Genomic DNA, 15,746 nt, shown 5'->3' with positions numbered 1-15,746 from the left:
GCAGCGTTACTTGCGTGTTGGCGTGTTGGCTTGGTTTGGCTCAGTTTGGCTGCTCGGCCAATAGCTGGCGCTTTTAAACAAAAATAAAAATATAATTAACCAAATTTTTGTAGTCATTTCGCAACAACAAGCCAAAAGCGTTTTTTCTATAATTTTCAGCAATTTCTTATTGGAATTAGTTGTTAGTTTTTTCTTCCAGGCGTCTTTTTCCTTACATTATAAAAATAAAAATGTTGAAATTCTAGAAAGTGCGCTTGGACATCTGGCAATTCTAGGCCATAGCACACGATTGTTTATCGCCGCACTATGTAAATCTTGGAATGTATATATTATTGTCGAGTTGTTTGTTTTTCCTCCCAATTTAATGAGAAAATAAATAGCTTATGACACTCAACGTTCGATTTTAAATGAACATTGCCATTTTTATAAACTGGTGTTGTTAAAAAGCTAAAAAGGATAAACTGTCGTCGTCCTTTCTGGGCTGTCAGAATTTTTACTTGGTTAAAACAAATAGAAGAGTACGATTAAAAATTATTCTGACGTTTGATTATATACAATCGGTTGTGCTGTTTTAGTGAGAGGTAATTCTAATTTCTTGAAACTGGTGGGAACGATACTTATATACGAGTTATGAGGAACGCAGTTTTCTAACCTAAAAACTCTTGTGTCTCAATTTTGGCCGTTTTCGTCGTTTTTTGTTGGACGAAGCGTCCAACGAAGGTTAAATTTCTATCTGAAGTTCTGAGATCCAAAAAGGAAAATGATAACTTTACGTGGAAAACTGAAAAAAGACAGTGATATAACCAATACTAAAAGTAAAGATTATAACAAACGTGTTTCTGTTCGAGATAAATTGTTAATTAAAGAGGTACTACAAATTTCTATAAAATAATTGTTAATTTAAACCATTTTTTTTAATTGTCTTTTTTCTATAGGTACAAGAAATGGAACAAACTCTTCCTACTACTTGCCAAGTAACCTTTGACGATCCACACAGGTTACATGAATTTACTCTTTTAATCATACCTGATGAAGGATATTGGTCTGGTGGAAAGTTTTATTTTCAAATTAATGTTACGGAGGATTATAACATGGCTGTAATTATTTTTTTATTATAAACAATCAATTTAACAAGTGCTAACAAGTATAGAGTATTTGTATTTTTCATGCAGCCTCCAATGGTTAAATGCTTAACAAAACTGTGGCATCCTAATATTAGTGAAGATGGCAATGTATGCTTATCTATATTAAGACAAAATAGTATAGATGGTATGGGCTGGGCGCCAACTAGAAAACTCAAGGATGTTGTTTGGGGTTTAAATTCATTATTTACAGTGAGTGTATTTTATTCATATTCACAGTTTTAAGTTTATCAAATATTAAAAGAGGTTGTTTTTTATTTCAGGACTTGCTAAATTTTGATGATCCTTTAAATAGAGATGCTGCTGAGCAATATTTAAAGGATAAAGAATCTTTTTGTAATAAAGTAAATTGTTATGTGATGCTTTATGCAAAAAGATGATTATGAATAGAAGAAATTGACTTAAAACTATAATTGTATATTTTATAAAATTAGTCATTTAATTTTTTTTTATAAGACAACTATACTAAGTCTGTGAATTTTATTAATTGTACATTACTTATTGTTTATTCGTATTTTGCTACTAGTCTTTTTTTAGTAGAATTTAAACTCAGTTTTTTCCCTATTTGTGATCAGTTGCATAATATCTGATTTTCTATTGAATCATACATAAAAAGTGAGTGCGAGCCATTAATCAGGGTTCTAATAAAATACAAAGATGAATAGGTAAACTTTGTATATCAAGAGAACTGTTATTTTTTGGTGCAGAATATTGTAATCATTATTTGTAAATAAATTCGATACTTAATCACAAACATCAAGCTTTCTCCTGTACAGAAAGATAAATTGTGTGGATGTATGGGAAAAAAATAAAGATTTTGATCTCCTTCAAGATTTATTTATCATTAAAAGTTCCTTTTTATTCAAATAGTATTTGCTCTTTGACTTTTTGACTTCCATTTTATAGTTTGTTATAACGCGAATTATAAATAAATAATACACGTGCTCAATGTGCCCACCAAGTTCAAAAACCACAGTACTGGTGCTGTTAATTTTCCCAGCTAAAGTTGTAGAGCTTGTAACAAATAAATATTAACAAAAGGAAAGAAAAAAGAAATATGAAGAATTAGATTGAAGCAAAAAGAAGACAGCACATCTGAAGAAATCTGTAAGTCTCTCAATTTTGTTTGATACCATTCAGATTGATCAGCCAGACTGTGGCAGTCAAGTGAATAAATAAAATGGAAAATTCTTAAATATAGTTGCTCATTGATTATTAATTAAAATGTAGTGAGTAATTCATCCTGTATACTCGTTGATCTGATCAATGTCCTGCTAGATCCCAATATGCTTTCTGTTGCCAAACTCTCAGTCTGCGAAGCCAATTTTAGTTTTTCTGCATGGTATTCATCGCTGTACTCCTTCAGTCTGTTTCCTAGGAAAACTGCCCTCTCTCTCTTCTTAATCATGTACTCTGTTGGCATCAGCCACCTGTGTTCATGACATTCCTCTGTTACAGGTCTCTTGCTGCAAATAAAATTTAAATTCAATTAAATTGATCTGCCATCAAAAGAACTGAGTTTTCATATTAAATCCTGAAAACTAGATTAAAGTACTGACCTTGGGGCACGTTTGAAGACTAGCATTAAGAACCTGGTGGCTTCCTGACTGAGTTCTTTGAAGAGATGTTCAAACCTGTATCTGACAAAGGTGATATTCTGTCTGGTTTCATCAGCGTCCTTGCCCCTGAAGGGAGAGACACCAGACAGCAAAACATACGTAAGGACTCCGACCATCCAAATATCAGTTTGCGGATAAGCCATCTCATCGCTGTAAACTTCTGGCGCCCTATATTCTGGATGTCCGTTCTTGGATACCTGCGAGCCAAGTTTACTAATCTTTTTGGCAGAGCCGAAATCCACAAGTTTCACCTGAACAGACCTGACTGATGCCATAACGACATTGTCAGGTTGAATGTCAAGATGACAGAGTCCTCTCCAGTGCAGATACTGCAAACCGTCTAGAATTTGAGATATAACCGTAGCCACACAGTTCTCTGAAAATTCGTGGCGACTGGAAAAGTAACTGAGTACATCTGCACCCTGAAGTTTCTCAAGGACGAATACAGCTATTGGAGAACCAGGTGCTTTATACGCAGCCTCTAATAAAGCAATTCTCTCGTGTCTGAGGGATCGAAGAGCTTCGTATTCCCTGTTCACCTGTTTTTCTTGCTCATTGCTGGATCCTAGATCAAGGATTTTGGCTACTATCACCCGATTGGTTGACCTTTCAATGCCTTTCACCACAACAGAGAATTGACCTCTAGATAATTCGGATATGAAGCTATACTTGTTGGTCAATTGAGACTCCGTGCACCATTCCACTGGACGTTCTTCTATTGAGTAGTCCATGTGAACCTTGTCTTCTTCAAGGACGATTTCTTGACCTCCCTCGGTCAGTTGTTGAAGATGTTTCATTGCCCTCGTAACTTGGACTTTTGGAGAGCCTTCGCCCTTCGTTTTTATAAGTTTTGTTGGGATTCCATGCTCGCTCCAACCAATGCGATTCCTCGCTGACAGCCGGAAGTTGTAGCTTGTGTCCTCCTTTAAGTTCTTCACCACGTAAAACTCGTGATCAATGTTGCTAGCCACGTCTATCCATTCTATTCCATCGCCTTCCTTGTACTGAAGATTGTAGCATAATACAGCTGAATTACCATCATACTTTGGTTGCTTCCAACGTAACAACACTTCTGTGTCTGAAACTTCCGTGGCCTGAAAATACAAAAATACAGATTATACAATCCAGCAATATTTTAAAACTCTCCTCAACTAAACTACATCCTAAGTATGATAAATACTTAAAATTGTTTTACTAGACCAAGTATTATCAGCAAATAACAGCAATTTATTTAAATAACAATTTATTAATAAATTCAATATTTTACCTCAGGTGAGTCTGGAGCTGATGGTACACTAGCGAGAAGAACCCTGGTTCTAACGACACTTTGCCCAATAGGATTCCTAGCAACCACCTTGTAAATACCAATATCATGTTCTTTAGCAGGGTTAAAGCTGAGAATAGATCTGCCTTCAGGGTCTTCGTTGATCTTCACCCTGTTGCTTTCCTGGATGACTATATCGTTCTTGTACCACTGCACTGATGGTTTGGGATCACCTACAGCCAGACAGGTGAGGTACGCTCTTTTTCCTTCCTCGATTGGTTTAATTTGTGGCTTCTCTCTGAAGAAAGGTGGATGACCCTTTTTCTTCGATTCCATCATGGCATCAGCCTCGACGTAGCTTTCCAACCTCGTGCCTAGCTCGTGCTTCAACCTCCTGGGAGTTGTGAAATTATCAGCAGCCCCATACCTGTTAATTCTCTCCCTTCTTTCATCATCAATTTCCTCATCCATGACGTCAGTGAATCTCCTTCTCTCCCTTATGATAGGTGCACGCCAGTCAAAGTTCTGGTCCTCTGCAATTGACCTTGAGTATCCTGGACTACGGTTACAAGCTACTTTCATATACTCCCTGATGCGAACCGGGAAATCGGTGTCACGTAATTGCAACAGGTAAGTATCCGGCCCAGTTTGGTAATGACCTTCGCTCTTGACCATACCAATCTCAGTGTCGATTGGTTCTCGAGTCAACACGTGATCCTCCCAAGATTTCATTCCAGGCTTTTTGCTAGGACTGTACCTCCGGTCCTCTGGTTCCGGTGTGTACCGATGGCCAGGTGGATAGATCATCTTAGTGGGATGTTCGAAGGCACAGCTGAACTTCCTGCGCCGGTACCAAGTCCTGCAGGAAGCGTTGCTGTACCAATCTCTGTAGAGTATGTGGTAGTTCTTTAGGTACTCAGATGGTATCCTGTAAGGTTCTGGTGGTGGTCTATCGATATAAGTCAACCAAGGATGTTCCAAGGCTGCTCTCACGTTCAATCTCTTTTCAGGTTGGTAAATCAGTAGACTCCTGACGAAGTCCCTGGCTTCATTGGAAATGTTGGTCCACCTTTCATCAAATTCCCAGCGACCATCTCTGATCCTCAGCAACGTCTCCTTGTCGTTGGTCCCTCGGAACGGTGATATTCCAGATAGTAAGATATACGTGATTATTCCCACGGACCACATGTCTGCTGGATAACTGACTCCTTCGTTATTGGACACTTCCGGTGCTACGTATTCTGGTACCCCATAGTTTAAGGTCATTAGTTTAGCCGAAGAGATTCGTCTAGCCAGGCCAAAGTCGCCGATCTTCAGATTGTCACCTCCTGGATGAGAGATTAATAAATCGTTCAGGGTCAGTCCAAGGTGAGCGTAGTGGGAATCGTGCATGTGCTCAAGTCCCCACAGTATCTGCCGGATATACCCAGCGATCTCGTATTCGGTATAGCTTGTCTGCTTCATAAGGTTGTCCGCTAGTTCTCCTCCAGCAGCTAATTCGGTTATCAAGGTCATCGTATTGTCATTTTCGTAAGCATCGTGGAGTCTCAGCAGTTTCTTGTGGTTCAGATTGTTCATCACGTCCATCTCATTGTGCATAAATGGACGGTGCTCTCTGAGACCATGCATGACTTTGGCAGCAAAATTCTTGCCTGTGCTTCGTTCAACAGCATGATACGTCACGCCTTGTGTACCACGACCCAACTCATCACCAAGGTCGTAAAGGTCAATAACCGGACGTTCTTTAGTTTTAATATCCGGTTTGCGACGATACGTTCGATAATTCCATTCCTGTTCGTTCATCTCGATGTGGACCATTGCTGAAGAAGATACTGAGCCGGCCACGTTTCCAGCACTGATCGAATAAAGTCCCTCGTCCTTCGCTATGGCCTCGCTCAAACTCAGTATTGAAGTATCAGGCTCCACGAATTGTATCTGTAGTTACATATCATTGTTATTATTATTAATCTCTTATAAATAAAGAATAACAAAATGTTTTAATCAAAAAGAAATTTAAAGAAGACAAGAATTAAGAGTAACGACCTTGATCCTGGAAGAAGTAGTGATGGGCTTCCAGTCCTTGAACCATTTGATGTCAGGATATGGGACTCCAGTGACTCTGGCTGTTAAGGTACCATTTCTTCTCAGCATGACAACGGTCTCTTCAGGTCGTTGGATGAAGGTTGGGTATTCTGCACAGGCTAATTTTACTCTTTGCCTGGCCTCGCCATGCTCGTTAGTGGCGACTGCCTCGTAAATGCCCTCGTCTCTCTCCAGCATCTTATTGATGAAGAGGGTAGCTTGACCATTCCTCGTATAACTTTGGTCATACCTGCCGCCACACTCGATCAGCTCGTCGTTGAAGTAGTACGTCATCCTTGGCTTTGGATAACCATAAACGAACCAAAACAAACTGCAGTTGTGATTCTTTACTCCATATTGAGTATCGTATTCCTGACGGAGGAATCTTGGTGCTTGGGCATAGCCATCATGAGGTGGTCGTTCAATGTCAAAGTCTTTGGGGAAGTATGGACTGGTCTCTGGCCGGAAGTCGATACCAGGAGCCAGGTAGGGGAAGAATTTAGGTGGATCCGGCTCAAGTTTTGATCGGTAAGTTTGGGCGAAAGGTGAAGGATCGCTGATACCGTACTTGTTCTCCACTCTGACTCGGAATTTGTAGTCCCTGAAGGGTACAAGGTTGCGGATGTCACAAATACAGCTGCGAATACCAGAACGAGCCGTGAACCAGTCACCATCGGGTAGCTCGCACATTTCTACAAGATACGTCACTGGTACCCTGGGACCAATCGGTATTGAGGGCTTCCACGACAAGGTCAAATGGCGATCCATCATTCTACTGATGATTGGCCGATCTGCCAATGGCAATGGAATGCCAGATCTTCTGTATTTATCATAGTCCGTATATTGGTCTGATAATGGACGCTTCGACCTTGGTTCTAGGGCTGAAATTATTTGAAGATCAGAGGTTAATGTTAATAATAATAAGATATAGATGGAATTTAGTTTTTGCCTTACATTCGTAGATGAGGTCGGCACTGCATGAGTCTTCTCCATGAGGGTTAAAGATCCTTAGTCTGTAAGTTCCAGCGTCAAGATCATCCACGTTGCGAATTGTCAGGCGTAACAGACTACCTTCCTGGTCCATTTGTATTCTATCTGAAGGCCACATCTTCTCGTTATCTTTAAACCACTCGAATTCCGGCTCTGGTATCCCCGTGACGCATGCTGTGAACTTGGCAGCCATGCCTCGGTAGATCTCACAGTCGCCTATCCTCTTCATAAACGATGGTGGTTCCACCTTTTTACTTCTATCGCTGTGATTTATTAGAAAATATTAAATTTTGTTAAAGCGAAATAAATCAATTATTCTTATTTATATAAAACTTATGAACTAAGAAATATATATATATATATATATATATATTTGTTATTTTTTGTATTCGACATCTAGAATAACAATTCTAAGAATAAGCCCCACAGGTACAAGATAGCTTACATTTTCTCGACGACGTCAAGTCTTGCAGAGCACTCTGCCTCGCCATCCTTATTAACGGCTTTACAGGTGTATTTGCCAGAGTCCTCAGGTGCGCAGTCTTTGACGTACAGACAGCAAATATCACCGTCCCTCTTGATCTTGTACTTATCATCGTCCTTGAGAATAGGATTATCGTTGAAGTACCAAGTGATATCAGGTCTAGGAACACCATTGATCCTGGCTGGGAACTTAGCATCGTAATTTGGTAGCTGTTGAAGATCTGTGAACTTCTGAGTGAATTTGGGTGGTTGGAAGACCTTTCTAACGGTAGCCTGGGCTGAACTTTCATCATCTCCGAGAGGACTCGATATTTTACACTTATAGACTCCTGCATCATTCACGTGGCTAGGATTAATTTCAAGACTGAGTCTCTTCCCATCGCAGCTAAGAGCAACTATGTCGGACAGCTCTACAGGTTTGTCGTCCTTGGTCCAGGTGACGTCTGGTATCGGATTGCCTACGAAAGTAGCAGTCAACAGCAAAGGTTGGCCTTCTTCAACAGATACATCTCGCATTGGACACAGGAAGCTTGGTTTTTCTTCAGGAACATCCGACCTTGACTTTCCAGCAACTTGGAGTTTCGTGGAACAGGCTGCCTCGCCAAGGTCATTGGAAGCAATGGCACTGTATTCGCCAGCGTCTTCAGGAGTCGCTTTGTCTATCAACAGAGCTACGGTACCATCCGGCTGTGAGATAACCTTGAAATGCTCTCCATCCGGAACGATCTCTTCGCCATTATGGGTCCACTTAATAGTTGGTACTGGTTTTCCTAAAGTCTTCACCTCCAGTTTTGCTGGAAAACCTTCAACTACTGTCACTGGTTGAAGACTGCTGAGGAAGTCTGGTCTTCTCTCTTTCTCCTCAACATCCACGTTGGAAAGGCCTGTAATCTCACCGAGAGAGTTCCAGGCGACCAGTGAGTAAGCACCAGCGTCTTCAGGAGTGACTTTGTCGATGGTCAGACCAATCAAACCGTTAGGGTCATTAATAAACGATATCTCTTTCGTTGGCCTCACTGGTAAGCCATCTTTGAACCATTGGATTTGTGGATTAGGGAATGCTACCACTCTTGCTTCCAATCTCAATGGTTCTCCACTCATAACCTTGACGTTCTCTAATGGCTGGGTGAACGACGGTTTGCTAGGTGCAGCTAAAAATTTTTAATAAGTTATAAGACGTTTTATGGGGCTGTGAAGAAGTGAAAATTTACTTACGTTTTACTGCAACTGCGCATAAAGAGCTTTCCTCCCCTGAAGAATTTTTCGCAATGACCTTGTAAGCTCCGCAGTCAGTGGGCTTGATTCTGTCGATGCTCAACTTCGATGAACCATCTGGTAAGGTCTCTATCTGAATGTGGTCGTCGGGGACCACCGGTTCGCCATCCTTTAACCAGCTGATCCCTGGAATTGGACTACCCTCGATCTTGATCTTGAATTCGAGTGGCTCTCCCTCGTCGAGCTCTGCGGATCTTGGCAGAAGTCGATTGAATGTGGGCTTTTTCTTGTTCATGATCAGTTGGCAGCTAGTTTCCGCTTTGCCAACGCAGTTGGTAGCTTCACAGGTGATGGTACCAACGTCCTCTAATGAGAAGTGCTTGATGAACAGACTGGTTGCCACTTGACCTTCGTCATAAGTTGCTACAAAGTGACGGTCATCCTGGTTTATGGCCACTCCATCCTTCAGCCACTTCACCTTTGGCTTCGGTATTCCATCCGCTCTTAGTTTCAATTCTATATCTTCTCTGTCGTCACTATGTACATCAGATAATTCTGCTACAAATGTTGGCTCCATTGCTAAAAAGATTTATTTATATTTAATTTAATTATTTTCTTCATATATTAAATCAGCTATATATTTATTCGTTCACTGAGTTTCTATTCGATTATTCATTGTTTACAAAGTATAATATTCATTGTTAAATTTCTTGCTACTCACTCAATATTTTCAGTTCAGCCTGTGCAGAAGCATCACCCAAGAAATTCTCAGCGACCACTTTGTAAGTTCCAGCGTCGTCAAAATCGACTCCATTGATTTTCAATGTGTACTTGTTGTTTCTTCTGTCTTCGGACAGTTCGTGTTTGTCACTCTGTTGGATCTCAGTATCCTCGCCCTTCACCCACATTATTTTTGGTTTTGGATTTCCCACCACTACGACCTCCCATTGGGTGATCTCTTCGAGTGGAGCGCTGTGGTCCTCGAATTTCTGAACTTCCGGTCTCAGGAGGAGATCAAGTCGAGCCTAAATGAATAAATATCATTAATATTATTGTTTTCTATAATTCTCATTATTAAAAGAAATAACAAAATTAGTTTCTCCTCATTACACTAGCTTCAGCTTCGCCATGTTTGTTAATCAGGAAGAGACTATACTCCCCAGTATCTCCAGCTTTTACTTCCGGTACCGAAAGAGACACACTGCACTCGGTCAGTTTATCCGAGGTTGCTGGTTTGGTCTTCAAGGTCATCTTGATTCTCTCATCCTCTGGCGAGATTTCACTTCCATTGTAACTCCTACAATAACCAACATGAAATCTCAGTTATTTATCAGCCATTTTGTTCTTCATCAATCTCCAACATTGCGTACGAGGCAAAAATAAATAATACTACTTAATGAACGACATATTTTCTGTTGTCTGCAAATGCCAATCTAAGCGTTACATTGAATATAAACTTAAAAAAATCTTTAAAAATGATATATATTCTCAACAGAATTTATTTTTGCATTTGCAACAGTAAGAGGTGTTAATATCGATTATTATATATAACAGGCTTTTGCTTCTACCTACCAAGATATTTCCGGTACAGGGTCCGCTGTGAAAACGGCCTTGAATTCTCCAGTCGCACCATCAGCAACATCAGTGTCCTCCAAAGGTTCAATGAACCTCGGTTTTCGAAGTTCAGCGACCGATGCAACAGTCAGAAATCCTTCCACAGTCTTCTCACCGAGTTTATTGGTCGCCACGAAGCTGTAGATTCCCTCATCATCCGATTGTGCTCTGCTCAGGGTCAGTTTGAAGGTCTCCGAGACGTGCTCAATCCTCAACCTGTCCGATGACCTCACCTGCTTCCCATCCTTGAACCATTTCCCATCTGGTCTTGGAAGACCAGTGACCTTCACTTCGAAACACGTTGTTTGTGTCTCGAAGATCGTGCGATCCTCAAGGTTACTGGTTACAATCTCTGGTGTAGCTAAACGAGCCAATTACAATTTTCAATTAACAATAAATCTTAAATAAAGCCCTTATACCATTTGAAGAAAAAATTCCACCGATTCGCTCAGATTTTTATTATTGCCATAAAGAAAATTCCAATAAATAATAATGATCCATTCCACATAGTGTCAGAAACGTTCCTGAAACGTTCAAAACTTTTAAATTGAGTCCAGAAACGATTTAGGAACATTTCTGACACATTCTGCGTTATAGAAAATCAAGTCCTTTTGTACTACTTTTTCGTTCATTTTTCTAGAGGAACTAGTCAATTAAAATAAAAGTAAAAAGGCTGAAAAATTATTTTATTAATATAAAGAAGCTTGAATAATTCATTAAAGAAGGGTGCGTTGCTGCTGAGCGATAAAACGTATCGGCCATTTAACAAAACGTGCTTACCTCGAAATCAAGCAGTGGATTGTCATTCCTTTAGCTGGCATATCGACTAACTTCGTGTCTCGTGCAAGCCATGCGTGTATTTTCTTTTAATTTTGTTGTAAAAGCAGATCAAATGTTATTTTTTAGGTTAGGATGACGCGCTTGTTAGCACAATTTATGAGACAAAAGCCACGGGGTTATTTGATAACAAGAAACATTTAGGAAATCTGTAAAAGCATAATATTAATTGATTATATTATAGTTAAGATTAATCGTTTAATCGCTATATGATTGTTATTTTATAGCGATCAAACGATGAAGATAATAGCAAGATTTCACATTTCCTCATACCTGTTGCTTGGCCTGATTCTTCGATAGATCCTTTCCTAGACACTTTCTCAACTTCTTTGTTGGATTCCTTGCTAGATTCTTTATCAAGAATCTCGTCCAACACACTGCGCTGTCTTTTCACGCGATCGAATAATTTTTCCAACTCTTCGTCTACTTCTTCAGCGTCCTCAAGAACGCCTTTTTGCGAACTTTGACGAGATACCGAGGATCTCTCTGCTTTTTGCGTTTCGATCGATCGCTGACGTTCGAATATCGAATTCTCTCTCGAAAGAGAGATCGCATTTTTCGGGGAAGAAATTTCTTCAACTTCAACTTTTTTAGCTTCAGTCGATTGTCGACGCTCTAGTTTCGAACTCTGTCTGGAAAGTGAAGTTGCTATTTTGGGAGAAGAGACTTCTTCAATTTCAACTTTTTGAGCTTCGGATGATCGTCGACGCTCTAATTTTGAACTTTGCCTGGAAAGTGAAGTTGCTGTTTTTGGAGAAGAGACTTCTTCAATTTCAACTTTTTGAGCTTCGGATGATTGTCGACGCTCTAATTTTGAACCCTGTCTAGAAAGTGAATTTGCTGTTTTTGGTAAGGGAGTTTCTTCCGTTTCCATTTGTTTGGCTGCGAGAGGTTCCTGAACTTCCAGTTTGGATTCTTCTTTGCTCAATTTTGAATCTTCCGATTTGGCATGTAGGGGCTCCTGAAGAGTTCTAGATTTCGGTAGCTGAGCCTCGGAAAGGGATTCCTCGATTGATCTTTCTTCTATGATGGTCTCGGTGATTCTGGCGGATAAAGGAATTCTACCATTTTCCATAATTCGAGAAAACTCCTCATGGCCGTTGGGCTTCTCGTCGTCGTGGAGGAAGTTCTGTACATCGTCAGTGCTGTCATCCCTGGACATGGCCTTCAAGGTCGATTCGTCGTCGGAAACCGAGACTATAGAAACACCACGGTTGACCTTGAGTTTGGTTTGATTTTCCTCCCCTTCGGAGAACTCTTCGACGAGGACGCCATTTTGGGATTTGACGTCATTTTCTTCCATCACACTGTAGCTGTACGAAGCAACCTCTTCGACTTGCGGAAGCTCCGAGCCCATCTCTTGTACTTCGACCTTCGTTGTTGTCAACTTGCTGATCAAGTGCCTCTCATCTGGACCTGCGAATGGCTTGTTTAGAAAATTTGCTCCGCCCACAAAACTACATCACCCTGTACATTTTTCCTTCCGACACTCTCCAACGTCGAACAAAGCTTTAACTTTAGTTTCTCCAATTGCATAGCTTTTACATTAATCGTCATCTATTCTATAGTTGGCTCGATAAAAATATACTAATTTAATAATTATGTTTACATAAAATTATAATTTTTACGTTTCAAAAATTGAAGCAATATAATATACAAAAAAACGCTCACTACGACAAATACCAATTTATTCGGTACGAGTGAAGCATGAATTTTCGCATTCGAGAATGATATGATCCAGCGTGTCAAGCGAATGTTTTTCTGTTTTAGCGTGTAACATGGCGTCAGTTTGACGCCATTTTGTGTTCATTACCTGTCATGACGGCCTCGTGGGTGGTCGTCGATGCGTAAGAGATGGTCACTGTACCGCCATCCTGATGGATCACCTGCACTTTCGACTTTTCCGATTTCTCCAGACCTGAATTACACAATTTCTCTACAAACTACCACTACCCAAAACGCCAGAGCCACCAATCTTTCGGTAAATGGTGCTCGGTTTATTTTCCCTAACATTAAAACCTCACAGCACCCCGTTCCGAATTTCTATCGAAAGAAGTGGCAGTTTTGGCGGTTAATTAGAGGTTTCGTACTCAATTTTTACAAAAATGCGCCAGTATTAGTTGCTGGCTAAGAAAAAACTGAATTTGTCAATTATGGGAAGTCAAGAAAGACCTCACAATTATTATACAGCAGGGTGTTTAAGCTTTAATCAATATTTTCGCTATTTTCCCTCTTACCTTCCACTCCAGCTTGTTGATACTTCTCGAGGTCCTCTTCTTGTACTTTCTGGCTGCTCTCTTCCTGCTCGACTTCCTCGATCTTCTCCTCGGTTTTGGCTAAGAATTTTCAAGGTCACCAAAGACATTCCTCATTTTAGTTAAACATGAATAACATTCAGGGACTTGGGGGTGTACTTTTAAAGTACAGAAAAAAATCTCCATTATTATCAACAATAATTACAATAAACCACATATATTATTCACGGGTACTGAGGGTAAACGAATTCTACCTTGAAGAACTTACTTTGGAAAATCGTCGAAGTCCTGGTTTTCAATAAGAAATATCTATACTTACTCATAATGGTGACCTTGCTCTTGCAGCTGACCTCTCCCATCTCGTTTTGTGCTCTGACCTCGTACACTCCTCCATCCGAACCTTTAATCAAGGTCACTGTAAGGTCGTAGCTCTCCTTGCGTTTCTTATCTCGAGTGATCTTGATCCTGGTGTCCGCAGAGACTTCCTCGCCATCTTTGAACCACTTGATCTCGGGATCTGGAGTTCCAGTGACTTCTACGTGAAGTTTTAAGGTATCGCCTTCCTTGACCTTGACATCAGACAATTTCTTGGTCATTTTGGGCTTCGTGTTCACTGTGAGAGTGGCCTCGCAGCTGCTCTCGCCATACTCGTTCGCCACTTTGCAGCTGTATTTGCCCTTCAACTCGCTCTTCACCTCCTTCAGGATCAACTTGCAATTATCCCCATCCTCCACTATGCTGAATTCCTCCCTCTTCTCAGTTATCTCACAGTCCCCGAAGAACCATTGAACAGTTGGCTTAGGATAACTCTCGATCTGTACATTGAACTCTACATCCACGTCACCCTCTTTCACTGTTGTGTCCTGGAGCTTGACCTTGAACCTTGGAATCCCATGGACCTTCACTCTAGTCTCGTCACTTACGGTACCATACTGGTTGGTGGCTTTGACCTTGTACCTAGCAGCATCCGTACTGACAGTTCCTGTGATCTTCAGGATATAATCGTCTCCATCGTGGGACAGCTTCACCCTATCATCCTCGACAAGTACTTCTTCGTCCTTCAACCACGTGACACTTGATTCTATCTGGGAATCTATCTCGATCTTCAAGGTCAGATTTTCTCCTACGTTTACGATTTTGGGCTCACCCAGTCCTTTTTTGATTCTGGGAGGACTGGTTACTGATAAGTTCCACATTTCAGAGGTCTGGTTGATCTCATTCTTGGCTACTATGGAGTAAGATCCTCCATCTAACAAACGTCCACCTTTGATGATGAGTTTGTAAGTGTCGTTACCCTCCTTAACGATCTGAATTCGATCTGACTCCTCCATCAATTGACCGTCCTTGTACCATTTTACTTCTGGAGCCGGTGTTGCTTCGATCTTCAAGATCATTTCAATGACATCGTCGACGAGAGCGTTTATGTCGTTCTGTCTTTGAACGACCTTGGGTGCAGATTTGACTATCAATTCGATTTGGGTTTCATCTTCTCCCAATTCGTTCTTGGCCTTGATCGTGTAGACTCCAGCATCCTTGGCAGTCACATGCTTTATCACCAAGGACAAAGACTCCTCATCCTCCCACAGGTACTTGATCCTTCCACCAGCAATGATCTCTTCACCATCTTTTGTCCATTTGATATCAGGCTTAGGATAGCCTTTTACTTGCAGATCCAACATGGCAGATCCACCCACATTCACCTCGGAAGTTCTCGACTCAGATTCCAATTTGGGCTTTTCAGGATCTTTGGCCAGTTGGTTCACGGCACCCTGGACTGTTAGCTCCGCACTACAGCTGATGTTACCTGTGCTGGTCTGGGCCACACAGGTGTAGAGACCAGCGTCTTCCGGTTTCACGTGCTGGAAGACCAGCGCCAGTGTGTCCTCATTGTCCTTAAAGAGAACCTTGAAGCGTTCTTCAGGATCGAAAGGCTGACCATCGCGCAACCAAGTGAATTGTGGCTCCTCTCCAGGAGCCAACAGACCCTCCGGAAGACCAGCGAATATTGCTTTCTCATCCGTCACGGTCACCTGGGCCTCGCAGGATGTATCACCAAAACGATTGGTAGCTGTACAGGAATACTTGCCTGCGTCCTCCTTCTGCACATCCACTATCACCAGCTCGTAAAATCCTTTATCAGATTTTTCATCAATTATCTTCACTCGAGAATTATTGCTGTCTATCAAAACTCCATCCTTGAAGCTGGAGAACATTTTTTTGTAAGGATTAATTTTATATTAAAAAA

At 41.0% G+C, this 15,746-nt stretch overlaps 2 protein-coding genes across 8 annotated transcripts in view; one reads left to right on the top strand and one right to left on the bottom strand.

Annotated features, from left to right (window-relative positions):
* The first annotated feature begins 97 nt into the window (after window positions 1-97).
* On the top strand, window positions 98-1,973 carry LOC136776006 (NEDD8-conjugating enzyme UBE2F-like). Its single transcript, XM_066731288.1, has 5 exons — window positions 98-581; window positions 709-868; window positions 936-1,097; window positions 1,173-1,334; window positions 1,406-1,973. Exons 2-5 carry the CDS (start codon window positions 761-763, stop codon window positions 1,520-1,522), a joined length of 549 nt encoding a protein of 182 aa, XP_066587385.1. The 5' UTR covers window positions 98-581; window positions 709-760; the 3' UTR covers window positions 1,523-1,973.
* Window positions 1,974-2,117: 144 nt separating this feature from the next.
* Window positions 2,118-15,746, bottom strand: part of Obsc (Obscurin) — a 33,295-nt gene continuing 19,666 nt past the window's right edge. For 5 of the 7 annotated variants that reach the window (XM_066731234.1, XM_066731227.1, XM_066731229.1 and 2 more), the window contains 14 exons: window positions 13,821-15,703; window positions 13,484-13,582; window positions 13,060-13,164; window positions 11,520-12,662; window positions 10,368-10,770; window positions 9,906-10,092; window positions 9,517-9,820; window positions 8,796-9,374; window positions 7,543-8,731; window positions 7,062-7,360; window positions 6,069-6,988; window positions 4,029-5,960; window positions 2,702-3,855; window positions 2,118-2,608 (listed from right to left, as the gene is read on the bottom strand). In XM_066731234.1, coding sequence (XP_066587331.1) covers window positions 2,362-2,608; window positions 2,702-3,855; window positions 4,029-5,960; window positions 6,069-6,988; window positions 7,062-7,360; window positions 7,543-8,731; window positions 8,796-9,374; window positions 9,517-9,820; window positions 9,906-10,092; window positions 10,368-10,770; window positions 11,520-12,662; window positions 13,060-13,164; window positions 13,484-13,582; window positions 13,821-15,703 — 10,444 coding nt within the window. In that variant the 3' untranslated portion in view covers window positions 2,118-2,361. The remainder of the gene's footprint in view (window positions 2,609-2,701; window positions 3,856-4,028; window positions 5,961-6,068; window positions 6,989-7,061; window positions 7,361-7,542; window positions 8,732-8,795; window positions 9,375-9,516; window positions 9,821-9,905; window positions 10,093-10,367; window positions 10,771-11,519; window positions 12,663-13,059; window positions 13,165-13,483; window positions 13,583-13,820; window positions 15,704-15,746) is intronic. The other 2 variants (XM_066731232.1, XM_066731233.1) reach the window with 2 other exon arrangements.

The sequence above is a fragment of the Prorops nasuta genome, unplaced genomic scaffold, assembly GCF_024137725.1.
Source record: "Prorops nasuta isolate Cenicafe-Biocafe unplaced genomic scaffold, Cenicafe_Pnas_1.2 PNAS00008, whole genome shotgun sequence".
Classification (NCBI taxonomy): Eukaryota; Metazoa; Arthropoda; class Insecta; order Hymenoptera; family Bethylidae; genus Prorops; species Prorops nasuta.
This window is presented reverse-complemented; position numbering and strand designations above follow the sequence as displayed.